We start from the raw sequence: 14,782 nt of genomic DNA, 5'->3' as shown, positions 1-14,782 counted from the left end.
TAGTGTCCAAAGTGTCCATAAAATAAAATAAAATAAAATAAAAACGTCAATATACATGAACGAAGAAATGTCTGTTTTAAGAGAAAGCCTACCGTGGATGTGGACTGTAGACCAAAACAACAATGAAGAAAGAGGTGCTTAATGGTTTCATATGAACAACACAAAGTGCTTGTGTCAAACTCAAAGTTTAATATTGTATTTATTGACTGGGTATAGTGCAGATACAATTTTATGAGTTTCTTTAACTTTAGGATGCAGGAGATAAGAAAAGTAAAAGCGAATGGCTTTTTATCCTAGACAAAACATTAGTTGAAAACCCTCAAAACCCTTTGTTGAAGTTTTAAAACAAAGTTTCTTAATTTGTTTCTTAATTTTTCATTCATTTATTTTCTGTACCGCTCAGGAAAATTGAGGGTCACAGGGAAGCTGCTATCCTAGCAATTAACAGGTGAGATTATCTGGAGAGAAGCCACCATGCAGTTCTTGTTGATTTTAATTTCTTGTCCATCAAATTAACATCACCAACTATTAAAGAAGGTAAAGTGGCTGTAACCTGAAGAAACCACTTTGAATCATGCATTAAAGGGATAAGAACAACTTTGCACATGTCAAATTCTTTTCTCGCGGTAGCTATATAAAACTTTAAATTCTCTACAGATAAATAAAATAAAGAGTAGGAGAAAGAAGAGAGTGCAATGGAAGGCTGGTTATCAGGTAGAGGCTACTATAACTGGTTAAAATATAACTACTACGACTTATTTTCTCGTAATATTATGACTTTATTCTCGAAGCTCGTGAAAAATATTTTTCTTAATTTGTCCCTAATATTCTTTCTTTCTTTCTTTCTTTCTTTCTTTCTTTCTTTCTTTCTTTCTTTCTTTCTTTCTTTCTTTCTTTCTTTCTTTCTTTCTTTCTTTCTTTCATTCATTCTTTCTTTTTTGTCGCTTCTTTTGGGCTTATTTTCATCAAGCTTGCTTGTTTTTCTCGCAAGATCTGGCAACACCACTGCTGTGCTGCTGCCTGTTCTCCACTGTACAGGAAGTCTGAACAACTGTGAGCAGGAGAAAGGTACGATAAAGGTTTGATTTACTTTTGTAGAATTACGTATCTCTTTATTTCATTCTAGAGTGAGTCGGCAACACTGGCTAATTCAACATGTCTATGAGAGTGTGTTATTGTTGAAGAGGCAGACATGTAATCATTGAATGATTACATCCCAACTTACACACGAGTTCAGGCCACGTTTAAGTTGGGATAAAACGATCATTCGCCCTCTAATTAATATTTCTATGAACTCAGATTACGCAACTTTCTGTTGTCTCTAAAAGCACAACGTGTTGGTTAACATTAGCTTGTGATTTGTTAGCTAGCTGTCAGTTAGCTGTTAGCTAAGTGTTAGCTAGTTATTACAGAGGTTGTAAACCTGTATATTTTGAGCCAATGAAAAACTAAATATTATATGGCTGAAAGAAATTGTATTATTGTGTATTAAACGAGTTTTACTACTGAATTGTGGAAGCTTTAACCAAGCAATTACTTAATTAGATAACTTGCTAATAAAACAGCTGCACATATAATAGTAGTTTTAGTATTTTAGTGAACCCATTCATTTAAAGTTTTTTACATTACATTTTCTTATTCATAAGGACATTATATTTGAACATAAAAAGTGGACCATTTACAGCTGTTAAAAGTCTGCATAATGCCGGTGTTTTTCTGTGGGAAAGAGACGCTTTTAGTCTTTTCTGACTTTTTTGTCTGTTGGGACTTTGTAAACACACATGAGAATATTTCGGTTTTTTGCTGCTTGTTTGTGACACAAACATTTGGAACAATCAGAGCTATGGGTTTCTGTTGTTGGTCATGTTGGTGTCGCTGGTGGTTAAACTTTGCCCTATTTTCCCTGGTAACGTCGTTGACGTTTAACTTTGCGGCGGTGCGCAGCTTCCACTTTAAGTCATGCGTGACGGTCCTGAAGCAATGCATGCTGGGTAAAAATCTTGTCCAACCCTCTTTAGAATTATTGAGCAGCAATAGGTTATAATAAAAAGATAACTAAAATAAATTGCCATAAAATAGAAGATAAAAAGTAGAAGAAGGAAAGCAGGAAGTTCTTCGCATCAGATTGTTCAAGCTGGACTTTGGAAACTTTACACCAGAATAACAACTTTTTTAAAAAATAATTATTTGGTTAGAAATACAATAAAATAAGAACAGTTTAAATTACAAACATATTTTCACTGTGTCATCTGTTAAGAGTTCGGTTGGTTCCTTCAACTCTGGAAAAGTGTCTAAAAGGTGCTTACTGATGATGGTAAAATGAAAGCTGATGTGATGTTTTAGCATCAGTGTGATTTTCACAGATGTGTGAACCTGCCCTCCTTGTGAACACAGGGGAGTCATACCCAGTATTCCAGTCATCTGCACCTCCCAGTAAGTGAGCTGCACCAGTTGCTAAATATTGGCCAGAGGCATCTCCTGTGTGGCCACCATCATGTCTGATTTGCTAAAGGTTTTATTCTAAGCTTCTTTTTTTTTTTTTTTTTTTTTTTGGCTTATATCTTGTGACCTCCTTTTAACCTTATCTGGTATTCTTCCTGTTTACCACCTCCATTTACTGTTTCGCATACTCTTCCATGCTGAAGTAATTCTGGTGACGTTTAGATTTCTTTGCTGGAGCTCAGCAGTATTTTTGTTTGTCCATTGGGTCAAGTTTAATTTTGCATTTGCGACCCTCCTGCTCCGCTTCTAAACTCTCCATGGCAACACCACAACCCACGCTAAATCCTCATTTGAATACTGCTGTTTGTTTATCAATTGTGCCAAAATTATTAGTTGATGACTCATAAACAAATCATAAACAACAAATGCAATCTATTTGCATGTGTATGCAATTTTGTGCTCTTTATCAGGGATCTTAGAAAATCAGGGCCTGTTTGTTTTTGTCTACAGTCTACATTAATAGGAACTGATTTCTCACAGTAAGCCAGGACCCTATCAGCCAGTGGCAGCTTTGATTATTAGAGTCTGGTCATGAAGCAGAGGTGAACATCTCCTGCTCTGACCACAGCTGGGACTGGTGCTGGGAGGTGGGACTGATTGCAAAGCTGGCACCACTGTAAACAATGGGTCCACCAGATAGCTGCTGTAGGAGGAGGAGCTGCCCGGTGCAGTGCCTGTTTGAAATGGGTAGAGGAGGCTGGTCCTTTCCGTTAACCAGCCAACGCCAAAGTGGTATTTAAATGACCCGTCCTTATTAATATCTAATTAGATACAAAATCTTAGTATTGATTAGTATCTGAGAATCACTTTAGACAACACTAGTATGGATGATTAGTTTGGCTTAATTCAACCTGATAAACAGAGAGGTGAAACAAATAATGGAAACTTTGATTTAAATGAAGCTGGGATGTTGTCTGCAATCTGTATGTTTTATGAGATAATCTTAAGTAAAAGGTTAAATGATTAATGGAAGTTATGTTATTATTTATTAGACTTATAAAATAAATATGGTAATAAAGAAATAATTTATAGGTTAATAGACTAATGAAATAAAATAATTCAAAGATGAACCAATAGAAAAATAATTGTGAGAACCAGTTCTGATTTCTTTCTATCACAAACAGAACATGTCACCTCTGCCTTTTTAGAGAAAATACCAACTTGTTTCTCTCACTAGCTTTTGCTAACCTCTATAACTTGCTGGAGCTCCACCCATCAGATGGATTAGTTGGTGCTGGCTCCTCCAAGCAGTCTATGTAGAACATTCAGTCTGTCTGACTTTATCTTTCTGAGGTAGAAGGTGATGCTAGAAGTGTTGATGTTTATTTTGCTTATGCTGTACCTGTACCTGTAGGCTGAACGATCACTGGTTTAAATCATGTTGAGTTTCTTGTTAGCTATCCTTTACAAAGCTCTTCTTAGAGCCACATGAAATGGGTCAGAACAGATAATCTGCAATTATTGTGTGTATCTGGTTTTCTTCAGGTTATCGTGTGTGAATGTAGCATCAGCAGTGAGTCGGGATGCCCCTAGAGGTTCGATGGCCATTCCCCCAGAGCCCTGCTTTAGCATGGAGGATCTCCGGCTCGCTGGTCATGGGGGTGGTGGGCACCTACTCCTACTGCTGGACCAGTAAGCTGTCATTTCTGTGGAAATGTACACAAATATACAAACACAATGGCAGCGCACCAAAACAAAAGATGCTTCCGCTTTTATTTGAAAATAAAGCTGTTTCTTTTCTCCAGTTCAGTCCTTTTTGTTGTTTTTTTTCAGAGTATATGAATTACCTGACGGTCCACAACCATGATGTTTTATTGAACCTGGTTGATGACAGGCCCTCTGACACGCCCCTCCTCACTCTGTCCAATCACCAGTCTTGTATGGATGACCCACACATCTGGGGTGAGAACAGATAAACTATGTGGAGCTCAGAGTTATTGTAGTGGATAAAAATTAAAATGACTTCATTTGTTTGTGACAGGTGTCCTAAAGTTCAGACAGCTGTGGAACTTCAGGAAGATGCGGTGGTGAGTTTTTATCCTAAACAAACATTTGTAGCCGTTAGTTTTAATCTGGATGTATTTTTCTGATAATGCACAATTCTTTACTTGGACAGGACTCCAACGGCCTCAGACATCTGTTTCACCCAAGAACTGCACTCCAGATTCTTCAGCCGTGGAAAGTGTGTTCCTGTTTGCAGAGGTAAGCTTCTTAAAGGGCCTGTGGCATGCTTGTCCACGTCTCCTGACTCATCTGCAGTGTTAAAACAATGAATCATCAACTTTAACATCCCCCAAAGCTACGAAAAAGGTTTTTCAGTAAACTGATTGCTATTATGTCATAGTTAATAGATTTCCTTGTATTTCCTTCTTGCTATGCACCGCAACCATTTTAAAAGCAGAACGTTTTACTTTTTTTTGGATTCATTTGATTTGAATCAGGTGTGTTGGAGCAGGGAAACACTTAAAACCTGCAGGACAGGATGACTTCACCCATCCCTGTGCTAGCTGTTAGCCATCATTCATCTGTTTAAGGCAAAGTGAGCGAGCTAGTCGACAGCAGCTTCTGTGAGCCGTCCAGAATGGCTTTCCTTTTTTGAAAGAAACCTTCTAGAGCGCGCTTTGTTTTCAGATTAGGGCTGGAAACACCAAGATTCTATATATCAAGACTTTTTCACATGCAATATAGTCAGGGAATATCATTTATATCGAGACAGCTTGTTTTCAGTTTACAGCACTCAAGGCTGTAAATTAGAACAGTCTCTACTATATGTCTACTATATTGAGATATATATCGTATATCAGTAAAAAATATGGGGAAATTTGGTTCATATCCCCCAGCCTTATCTATCAACCAGCGTCCCAATATACACTGCTCAAAAATAAAGGGAACACAGACTCATTTGCATGTTACTTAAAGTCAGACACACTTCTGGGATATCAGTTTGTCCAGGCAGGAAGTTATTGATTGTAAATCAATTTCACCTGCTGTTGTAGAAATGGAACAGACAACAGGTGGAAGTGAGAAGCAATTAACATGACAAGACCCATAAAGGAATGGTCCTGCAGGTGGCGGCCACAGACCATTTCCCTGTCTTCAGCATGGAAGAGTATGCGAAACAGTAAATGGAGGTGGTAAACAAGAAGAACACCAGATAAAGTTAAAAGTAGGTCACAAGATATAAGCCAAAAAAAAAAAAAAAAAGAAGCTTAGAATAAAACCTTTAGCAAATCAGACATGATGGTGGCCACACAGGAGATGCCTCTGGCCAATATTTAGCAACTGGTGCAGCTCACTTACTGGGAGGTGCAGATGACTGGAATACTGGGTATGACTCCCCTGTGTTCACAAGGAGGGCAGGTTCACACATCTGTGAAAATCACACTGATGCTAAAACATCACGTCAGCTTTCATTTTACCATCATCAGCACCTTTTAGACACTTTTCCAGAGAACAGATGACACAGTGAAAGTATGTTTGTAATTTAAACAGTTCTTATTTTATTGTATTTCTAACCAAATAATAATTTTTTTAAGAAGTTGTTATTCTGGTGTAAAGTTTCCAAAGTCCAACTTGAACAATCTGATGCGAAGAACTTCCTGCTTTCCTTCTTCTACTTTTTATCTTCTATTTTAAGGCAATTTATTTTAGTTATCTTTTAGCTGATTTTTGGTCATGTTTGCATTTAGCCAGTGCTCTCACCGTTAGAGGTAACATGAGGTGTCTGCAACACACAGCATTTGCTCAGGTAGAGCATCTCATCCAGGATCAGTGCACACTGTGGCAAGAATGTTTGCTGTGTCTCCCGGTGCAGTGTGGAGAGCATGGAGATGCCCGGAGACAGGCCAGTATACCAGAAGAAGTGGAGAGGCTGTAGGGGGCCCAGCAGGACTGCTGTCTGCCCCTTTGTGCAAGGGTGGATCAGAAGCTGCACTGCCAGAGCCCCAGAAAATGACCTCCAGCAGGCCACTGATGTGCATGTTTATGCTCAAACAGTCAGAAACAGACTCCATAAGGGTGGTATGAGGGCCCCAGGTCCACAAGTGGGGCCTGTGCTCACAGCCCAACCCCATGTAGCCCGCTTGGCATTTACCAGAGAACACAAGGATTGGCAGATTGGCAATTGGTGCCCAGAGCTCTCCATGGATGACAGCAGGTTCACACTGAGCACATGTGACAGACGTGAGAGAGATGGAACGGACTGGCCTGTCCGTTCACCAGACCAGAACCCAATCCGGCACCTCTGGGTTCCATCGACCGCCACCACATTGTACCAATTAGAGCATCCGTCGTCCTGTCAGGAGCAAGCCCAGACGTAGTAGGGAGTGCATACAGGCCCCTGGACGCCATACACACTACCAAACCTCTTTTTGAATGAGAAATTTTCACCGTAGTCGGTTCAGCCTGTGATCTGATCTGTACACTTATGAGTATGATGCTGAATCCAGACCTTTATGGGTTAATGAGTTTCGTTTCCATTGATCATTCTCATGTTATTTTGTTCTCAAAATATTCCACTATGTAATAAAGTTTTTTAACTGGAATATTTCATTCTTCAAGATCAAAGATGTGTTAAGTTTTCCCTAAGCAGCATGGATGATTTGACCAGATACTAAGTAAGCTAAACGTACTTTCTGTTAATATGTTTACTTGGGAATCAGAAACATCCATTTATTCCTTCTACTGCTGCTCAGAAACATGAAGATACATGCAAGAAACCATACTTAGTGTTTGCACTTTACCCATTTAGTACAAACAGAAGCCAGTTACTTATCCTCATATCTTAGTTGTGATGGTTCATCGGACTGTTCGCCTTCATATTCTGTGCCTGATCGTAGCCTGAATATAAAACTCTAGAAGTGTCATACATGTAAACACTATTTTTGTCAGATATTCCGTTTATTTGCAACCTCTATTAATTTTCCAGACTGCTACGCTTTCATAAGTCACCACCTCTTTGCCAACCCACCTGGCAATTCAGCCAGGCAGAGGGCATTCCCTTAATGTGACCTTTTTGAGAGGAGACAAGATGTTCCTCATTCCGAAAGAATTACAACCTGTTTGGAGTGATGATGTGTGCAGAGTCAGTCTGGAGCTAACTGAGAATAAGAATGAGATGATCATGACTCTTTAAAGACCACAGTTTTTTTCGTCACATTTGTTCATTGATGTTTGTTTTGTAGGTGATGGAGTTTACCAGAAAGGAATGGATTTTATTCTGGAAAAACTGAATCAAGGAGAATGGGTCCACATTTTTCCAGAAGGTACGCCAGCCCTCCTCCTCAGATGTTATTACTGCAGCTATGTTGTTCTTTAGTTTAATGTAGCTTTTCTGTATTATAGTGGAAATGACCTCTTGTGGCATTCTTTATTAAACAGGTAAAATCAACATGACGGAGGATTTCATTCGCCTGAAATGGGGTAAGTATCATGCTTATTTTTTTTTTGTGTGTGTGTGTCATGTACGGTACAGATTGATGAGTTGATGTTTACACTCAACAGACCAGTTTTGTTTAAAAACTTGTTTGTGCAGGAGCACTGGTCCTAGTCCGAGGTGGTCTTTGGATAGGGTAGAGAAGACTAGATATCACAAAAACTCCAAGGCACTCTCCTTTAAAAGTAACTAAAATGACACTTTTAACTAATCAGTGGATTGCTGTGTGTCAAACTCCACCCTTTTGGGTGGGATCAGTAAGATTGGGACACCAATGGAAGTGTCCTGTTAAAAGTTGGAAATTTCGGGTCGGATATTCTGGTACCTTTCCCAGTTTTTGCCTGTGGAAAGGCAAAAAGCGTAGTGATCCGTCCTGTACCAAATCAGACCCACTGGTGGAAACAGGGCTATAGTGACTTTTAAAAACACCAACACATTTCAGCCCAATGTCCATCATCAGGGAGTCAAACGGGCTTGATGACATAAAGTTGTCTTTATAGTAGAATTCCATCAATGGGAATTCTCCACCTGTAACTTTACATCTGCACCACTTCTCCTATAGAAAACACTTAAAAAACTACTAAGAACTACAAACATGGAAATCTTATTGCACCAGGACATGGTATAATCTGAGATGACAGGATACTCTAATTCAGTATTGCATTATAATAAACAGCATAACCAGATCATAAATGTTCATAGAACTTTTCACAAAAACCAGTAAATTCTAGATCTTCATTCATGCCAGGATATTTAGCGGCCTATTCTATTCTACTATTTTACAGTCATATAGCAGACACTTTTATCCAAAGCGACTTACATTTGAGAGTAAGAACAACACAAGCAAGAATTCAAACAAGATGGGACGTCATCGTTAAGTGGTAGTCAGAGCTGAGTGTGGGTTTTTTCAGCAGCAGGGTGACCTGAGCTTGCTTGAAGGAGAGGAGTTGATAATATGGGTTACTGTAGTTTTGATTGTAGGTAAAATGCTCTGCAGGATGTCAGAAGGAACAGGATCAAGAGGACAGGTCGTGGGTTTTGAGTTGACTAGAAGTTTGGAGACTTCGTCCTCATTTAGAGAGCGGAAAGAGCAGAGTGAGGCACCAGTAGCTGGTTTGGTAAGGCTGAGCTGGTCAGGCTCAGTGAATTGGTTACTGATGATAGAAACCTTTTCAGTGAAGTAGGAAGCAAACATTTCTGCAGTCAGCACAGTGGGAGGCTGAGCAGGTGGTGGAGATAGAAGAGAGTTAAACACCATGAACAGTTGCCGTGTGTTGGGAGCATTGCGGATCTTGATCTTTTGGCCGCCTTTAGGCTGGATGTGAAAGTTTCAAGTTTTTGCTGGTACTCAGACAAGTCAGTGTGCTCTTTTGATTTGCGCCACTTTCTTTCTGCAGCCCTAAATCCGGCTATGTTATTCCTTAGAACCTCTGTGAGCCGTGGACTGGGAGGATGTTGTCTGGCTGGTTTTGACACCAGAGGACAGAGTTTGTCCAGAGAGGAGGCGAGAGAGGAGCAGAGTGTTTCTGTAGCCTCATACAGACAGTAAGGAGAAGTCGGAGTGGGAAGGGACGGTAAAGTAAACCTCATCAGAAATCTGTGAAGGTCTGAGGGATCTCAAGTTTCTGCGGTAGGACACCATTTTTGGAGCCAATTGAATGACATGAGGAAGGAATTTAACTAGGAAGTGGACTGAGAGATGCAGCGGGGTGACGGACAGGTTGGCTGTGGAGCAGTTTCTGATCAGTGCCAAGTCAAGAGTATTGCCAGCGTTGTGTGTTGGAGGAGTCTGTACCCGTTTGAGATTAAAAGAGTAGATGAGAGCCAGAAAGTCAGTTGCCTGTGGTTTGCCAGTGTTTTCTTAAGTCTGATAAGATTATCCTATAAAGTTATCTTGTGGTCTGAAGTATGTTAAGAGCAAATTCGTCCGGACAATCGGCTCTGAAATGGGTCATGGCCGACCATCGCAAGTATTTATCATGTTCAATATTTACGACATGTGTGGGGAAAGCCGACGACCTCTGAGTTGTGACTGTGTGGATGGTGACGTGGAACGGAAGGTAGCCAATCAGAGAGCGAGCTGACTGGGGAACAAGGAAGGCTATAAAGTTTACGCCGTCTCCAGTCTGTTGTTTTTTCAGTTCTGGATTTTTCTGTTAACAATAGTCCCAAGACCACCATCATTACTTCATGTTGTATGTCCTCTGCCATGCTGGGTGTTGTGTTTTCCGTTTGTTGCTATGGTTCTTTGCTTTTGTTAGATCACGTTTGGTCACATGAGATTTCCAGCTTGAAGGACTAGATTCTAAATCGGTACGATCAAAACATTTAAATGCCGGATTTGTTATGTGTGGGGTCTCTAACAGATAAAAAAAATCTGTTCAGATTTAGAAAATCCTTGTGTGTGTGTGTGCCAGCCTTTAGTCCTACTGATGTAAAAATCTTAGTAAATTAAATGGGCCTCACCGCTGTGATCAGAATCAGAATCTTCTACCTTCTTCCTCAGGTTAAAGATGTTCAGTAAAACAATGTTTCTGCTGTTGTGTTTCAGGTGTGGGTCGACTCATAGCAGAGTGCTCCCTCAATCCCATTATCTTGCCGCTCTGGCATGTGGGTAAGGATCCCAAATCAGCAGTGTGAAACACACACACTGCTTCATTTGGTAACCACACTCCTCAGTTGTGTTGATGTTGGAGGCTGTTAAAGTCATTTGTTGATTGTTGTTTTCCCAACATGATAATCCCAGCTGGTACAATCGATGTTCTCGATGATTCTGCATGTAGGATTCCAGTTAATGAAACGTTTGTGTTTTAGTTTTTCTGTGGGAGGTTTAAGTTACCATCACATGGAGACATATCTGATTTTAGTTTTAAAAACGTTTTCCATAAAGACCTAATCATTTTAAGAAATGTGGGCGTCCGAATAAACCCACTGCAAACGCTGCAGTACTTCTGCCAGTAAGTCATGCTTCCACAGAAATACACCAGAAACAGAGAAGTAGACATGGAGCATGCACAGAAACCTGAGAGAGATGGAACAATGGCGTCATTAGACCGGGAAAGAAGCGTTTGGACTGTAAAGGCGGATGAAAAACATCAGCATTTTCAAATTTATTCATCTTGCGACCAAAATGTTGGTTCCATGTAGCCGAAAAGTCGAAACGATAAAAGTCTACATGTAAATCTACATCCAGATACCCCTAAACATGTCTCCGTATGGACATGAGCATAGCTGGTGTTGTTTCTCTGTCTGATTCCTAACCCTGGTCCTCAAGGCCCACTATCCTGCAGGTCTTAGATGTCTCCCTGCTGCTACACACCTTGTTTAAATTAAATGGTTCTCTGACAAACTTTGCACTAGTCTGCTAATGAACCATGGATGGTTTGCTGGATGGAGGTCTAGGTGGTCCAGATGGATGGAGGCCTGGATGGTTTGTGGATGTTCACCACATCCCTATCAGGCTGGCATGTCAGCAGGTGGTGGTGGAGTGATGTTCTGAGCTGGAATAATGGGGAATGGGATGGTAGGAACGTTTAGTATGCCCTCTAAAAAATCCATCCAGTTTCTAGCTGAGCATTTCCTGCCGTGGATTTAAGGAAAGAAGCGTTCCTTCTACAGTAAAGACAGCGCTCCATCCCATGCTGCAGGAATACCAGTAGAATCAAGTTCTATTCGGGTGGGGGGCAGTAGACCACCAAACAGAAACTTTGGGAGGAGATTCTGGTCTCCTCAATGATATCCAGACAGAAACTATCCATGAACTTCCAGGTTCAAGAGAGCTAATAAGATGACATCAGAGAAGGACTCCATGTTAACATGGAACGGGATCTGGAAACACGTTTTTAGGAAAATGATGTACGTAATGAAACAAATACAATGGGTGAACATTTTCAGTTCTTTACAAACTGTTTAATGTTTAGAAACCTTTATATGGAATAATCTGGAACTACTGATTTATTCTACTTAACTCAGCCAGATAGAAAACCTCCTTCCGATCCACTGATCGTGTATTTTCTAACCAAAAAGGGTCTTTTATTGACGAGAGTCCTGATGATTCAATTCAGCTAAACTTTTGTACCATTTAGTAGGAGTACTAAATATAAATGTAAAATTTGAGGAAGCAGTCTTTACTTAATGAACCGATATTAACTAATCTACTCCTGTTTCAGGTTTAAGTGACGTTCTGCCAAACGTCACACCCTACATTCCTCGGACTGGAAACGTAAGACCACCTAAAGTTTCCTCTTTCATGTTTCCATCCTTCACCTGTTTCTCATTGTGTGGATGTTAGGGATGTTGGTTAAGTAGTGGTCTGCTTGCAGAGAGTCACAGTCCTGGTGGGGAAACCGTTTAGCCTCAAAGAGCTGGTTGAATCCCTCCGAGCTCAAAACAAGAGCCAGGTGAGGACAAACTAAGGTTCATGTGATTTTTTTTCTGCTTACAAACAATACACAAGTTTAGGACGTTGTTGTGGTTGACACTTCAACAGCAGCTACTCAGACCAAAGCAAACCCTGGGGTCCTGTTAAAGATAGGTTTTATATCAGTTTGTGAGGTTATCTTTCTTTATTCACATTTTAAAGTGTGACTTTAACCAAGGTCTTTGTATTAAAGTAGTTGCCAGTTAATGTTTTGTCAGGAATGGTCTCAGGTGTGTTTTACTGCAACACATTCTTACTCTGAACGTTTCCTTCAGATGGAAATGAGGAAGACGTTGACTGATTTCATCCAGGTGGAGTTCAGGAACCTGAGGGCCCAGGCAGAGGCTCTTCATGGTCAGATACAGACTAAATCCTGAGTCCCGCCCATCCCGCTGTTTTTATTTGACTGCCTCTCACCAAATCACCAGGACTGAAGATCCTTTACCCTGACTAGGAGGGTAACACCTTTAACCCTTCAGACCCTAGGCACCCATCAGATCTGTTATACCCATAAGTTGCATCTGGTCTAAATGGGCTCATACAGAGCCGTTCTGGTATCCACTCTCCTCCTCTCGGTTGAACTCAAAGTCTTTCACATCTCCATCTTGCTTCTGTTGTAAATGGTCATCATGGACATTTCTGTAACTGTGGATGCAGCACAATCTTCGTTATCAGTCACCTTCACAGCAAACGTCGTTTTTATACATACAGCTGACTTGACGGACGGATAAATGACTGAATATCGTCTGCATTCCTGCAGTCAGATGTCTGGAATTTATACTGTTTACACATGTAAGTTCTCCTGTACATGAGGGATCATCTGTTTTTGTCATGTTCACTTCTTTTCAGCTCCTTCTTCGTCAGTACTTTAGAAATGACGACCTTTTGTACGAACCATTGTTAATCAAAGCCAGTGCTCAGTGCCTCAGCCGGACTGATCATGTTCCTTATGTCTGGGTGTTTCTGAAGTTGACAGCTGCATATAGAGATCATGATCTTTCCCCAGAATTAGACTTATTAAACTAAAGATTTCAGCCTGTTTGAGCCACACAAGGAGTTCAGGATGATAACAGCATGTGTGGTTTAAGCCCCAAAACCATAAACCACAGGGAAACTAGTGTTTAAACTAGTTTATAAAGGTTTATGTGGTTTCACTCCGACCAGTTCCACAGTTTTTTTTCTACATTTTCTCACAATATTCCAGTTATTTGCCAATGACTGGTAAGGTGAATCTAGAAACCTACTTGATGCAGTCATAACCAGCCAAGAACAGAAAACATTCTGATTGTGAACATGTTTTTTTTTTGTTTGTTTGTTTTTTTAATCATCTAGTTTTGATGTTTTGCTGGTAAATTGGTTGAACAAACCTGCTACACTGTTTTAATGAAAATCAAACCCAAAGCTGGCCTCCTGTGGAGGATTGGAATTCCGAATGCTGCATGGATTTATATCCATAATTTATAGTGAAGTTATAAAAGTCATTCTTTATACACTCGTCGTCACAAATAGGAACAGAGAAAATATTGAAGCTCATAAAACAGAAACATGGTGATCAGTTTACTGCATCCATCTCATCACCTTGTGTTTTGCTGCTCATCAAATAAACAAAAACATTATTTTCCATATAATAAATAATTGAAGTGATGCTCCTGCAACTGCCTACAATGAGAAAACAGTTAAATCTGGTGGAATCCAGTAAAAAAAATATATATATCACAACTTTTCTTCCCAATGAATGAATGGTTTGGTTTTAAACTGGAATGACTGAGATTAAATTATGTAGTTTTAATTAAAATAAATAGGATATATTTGGCCTCAAAGGTCCCCAAAAGGAGTATTTAATACTATATAAAAACATGAATGTAATCAAATAGTTTTTGCTGCAAAAAAAAAGTATTAAAGACATAAGAGAAGGAGACAATGTCTAAAACGACGAGTTCCTCCAAAAATTCATGCCACTAGCTGCAACACAGCTGAAGTCATCACCCAAAAAAAATTTGAGAAAAATGGAAGAAAAATGCTGGAGAAGGCAGAATGGTAAAAAAAAACAAACATAAAAACCAAAGAGGCAGGAATGGTTTTCATTTTCTTTTTACTAACAACCCAAGTTTCTGATTATGTACAAATAACAGCTTGAATAAGATTTTATATTGTGATCAAACTTATGATTTACAGCCCTGCTATGATGTACATCGTATCAATGGGTCCATTTATCAGAAAATTACCAGGTAACAGGAATCATGTTGGAGAAACTTGTACTGGGAACATCTCCAGCCCATTAGCCGAAGTTTCTCCCTTTTTCAGCTCAGGACCTGTTGCAGGCAGAGGAAATGCTAAATCAGCATCGTGTGAAGTTTCTTGAATTTTACTTCTGATTTGAAAGTGGAGGTTTTTTCCTGTGTACATATATATATATATATATATAT

At 39.8% G+C, this 14,782-nt stretch overlaps 1 protein-coding gene across 6 annotated transcripts; it reads left to right on the top strand.

Moving 5' to 3' along the window:
• The first annotated feature begins 989 nt into the window (after positions 1 to 989).
• Positions 990 to 13,936, top strand: tafazzin (tafazzin, phospholipid-lysophospholipid transacylase). Of its 6 annotated transcripts, none has more exons than XM_042004419.1 (12): positions 1,017 to 1,065; positions 2,362 to 2,433; positions 3,988 to 4,134; positions 4,276 to 4,404; positions 4,484 to 4,529; positions 4,619 to 4,704; positions 7,686 to 7,766; positions 7,882 to 7,923; positions 10,488 to 10,550; positions 12,106 to 12,158; positions 12,259 to 12,336; positions 12,632 to 13,936. In XM_042004419.1, the coding sequence occupies exons 3-12, from the start codon at positions 4,026 to 4,028 to the stop codon at positions 12,731 to 12,733; spliced, it is 789 nt and encodes a 262-aa protein (XP_041860353.1). In that variant the 5' UTR covers positions 1,017 to 1,065; positions 2,362 to 2,433; positions 3,988 to 4,025; the 3' UTR covers positions 12,734 to 13,936. The 6 variants fall into 6 exon arrangements, with proteins under 6 accessions (XP_041860354.1, XP_041860353.1, XP_041860352.1 ...); XM_042004418.1 differs by having other exon boundaries at positions 1,027 to 1,068; positions 2,364 to 2,433; XM_042004421.1 differs by having other exon boundaries at positions 1,052 to 1,068; positions 2,395 to 2,433.
• The last annotated feature ends 846 nt before the right edge of the window (positions 13,937 to 14,782 follow it).

The sequence above is a fragment of the Melanotaenia boesemani genome, chromosome 13 (genome assembly GCF_017639745.1).
Source record: "Melanotaenia boesemani isolate fMelBoe1 chromosome 13, fMelBoe1.pri, whole genome shotgun sequence".
NCBI classification, from domain to species: domain Eukaryota; kingdom Metazoa; phylum Chordata; class Actinopteri; order Atheriniformes; family Melanotaeniidae; genus Melanotaenia; species Melanotaenia boesemani.
The sequence above is the reverse complement of the archived record's forward strand: the minus strand, read 5'-3'. Positions and strand labels throughout refer to the sequence as shown.

What these genes read in the sequence shown, in the direction of transcription:
- tafazzin (XM_042004420.1), top strand. Translation starts at nt 4,026, where the DNA reads ATGCCCCTAGAGGTTCGATGGCCATTCCCCCAGAGCCCTGCTTTAGCA. An exon ending in GGTCCACATTTTTCCAGAAG is followed by an intron (nt 7,767 to 7,881) that starts GTACGCCAGCCC and finishes TTTATTAAACAG; the next exon opens with GTAAAATCAACATGACGGAG. An exon ending in ACATTCCTCGGACTGGAAAC is followed by an intron (nt 12,159 to 12,258) that starts GTAAGACCACCT and finishes GTCTGCTTGCAG; the next exon opens with AGAGTCACAGTCCTGGTGGG.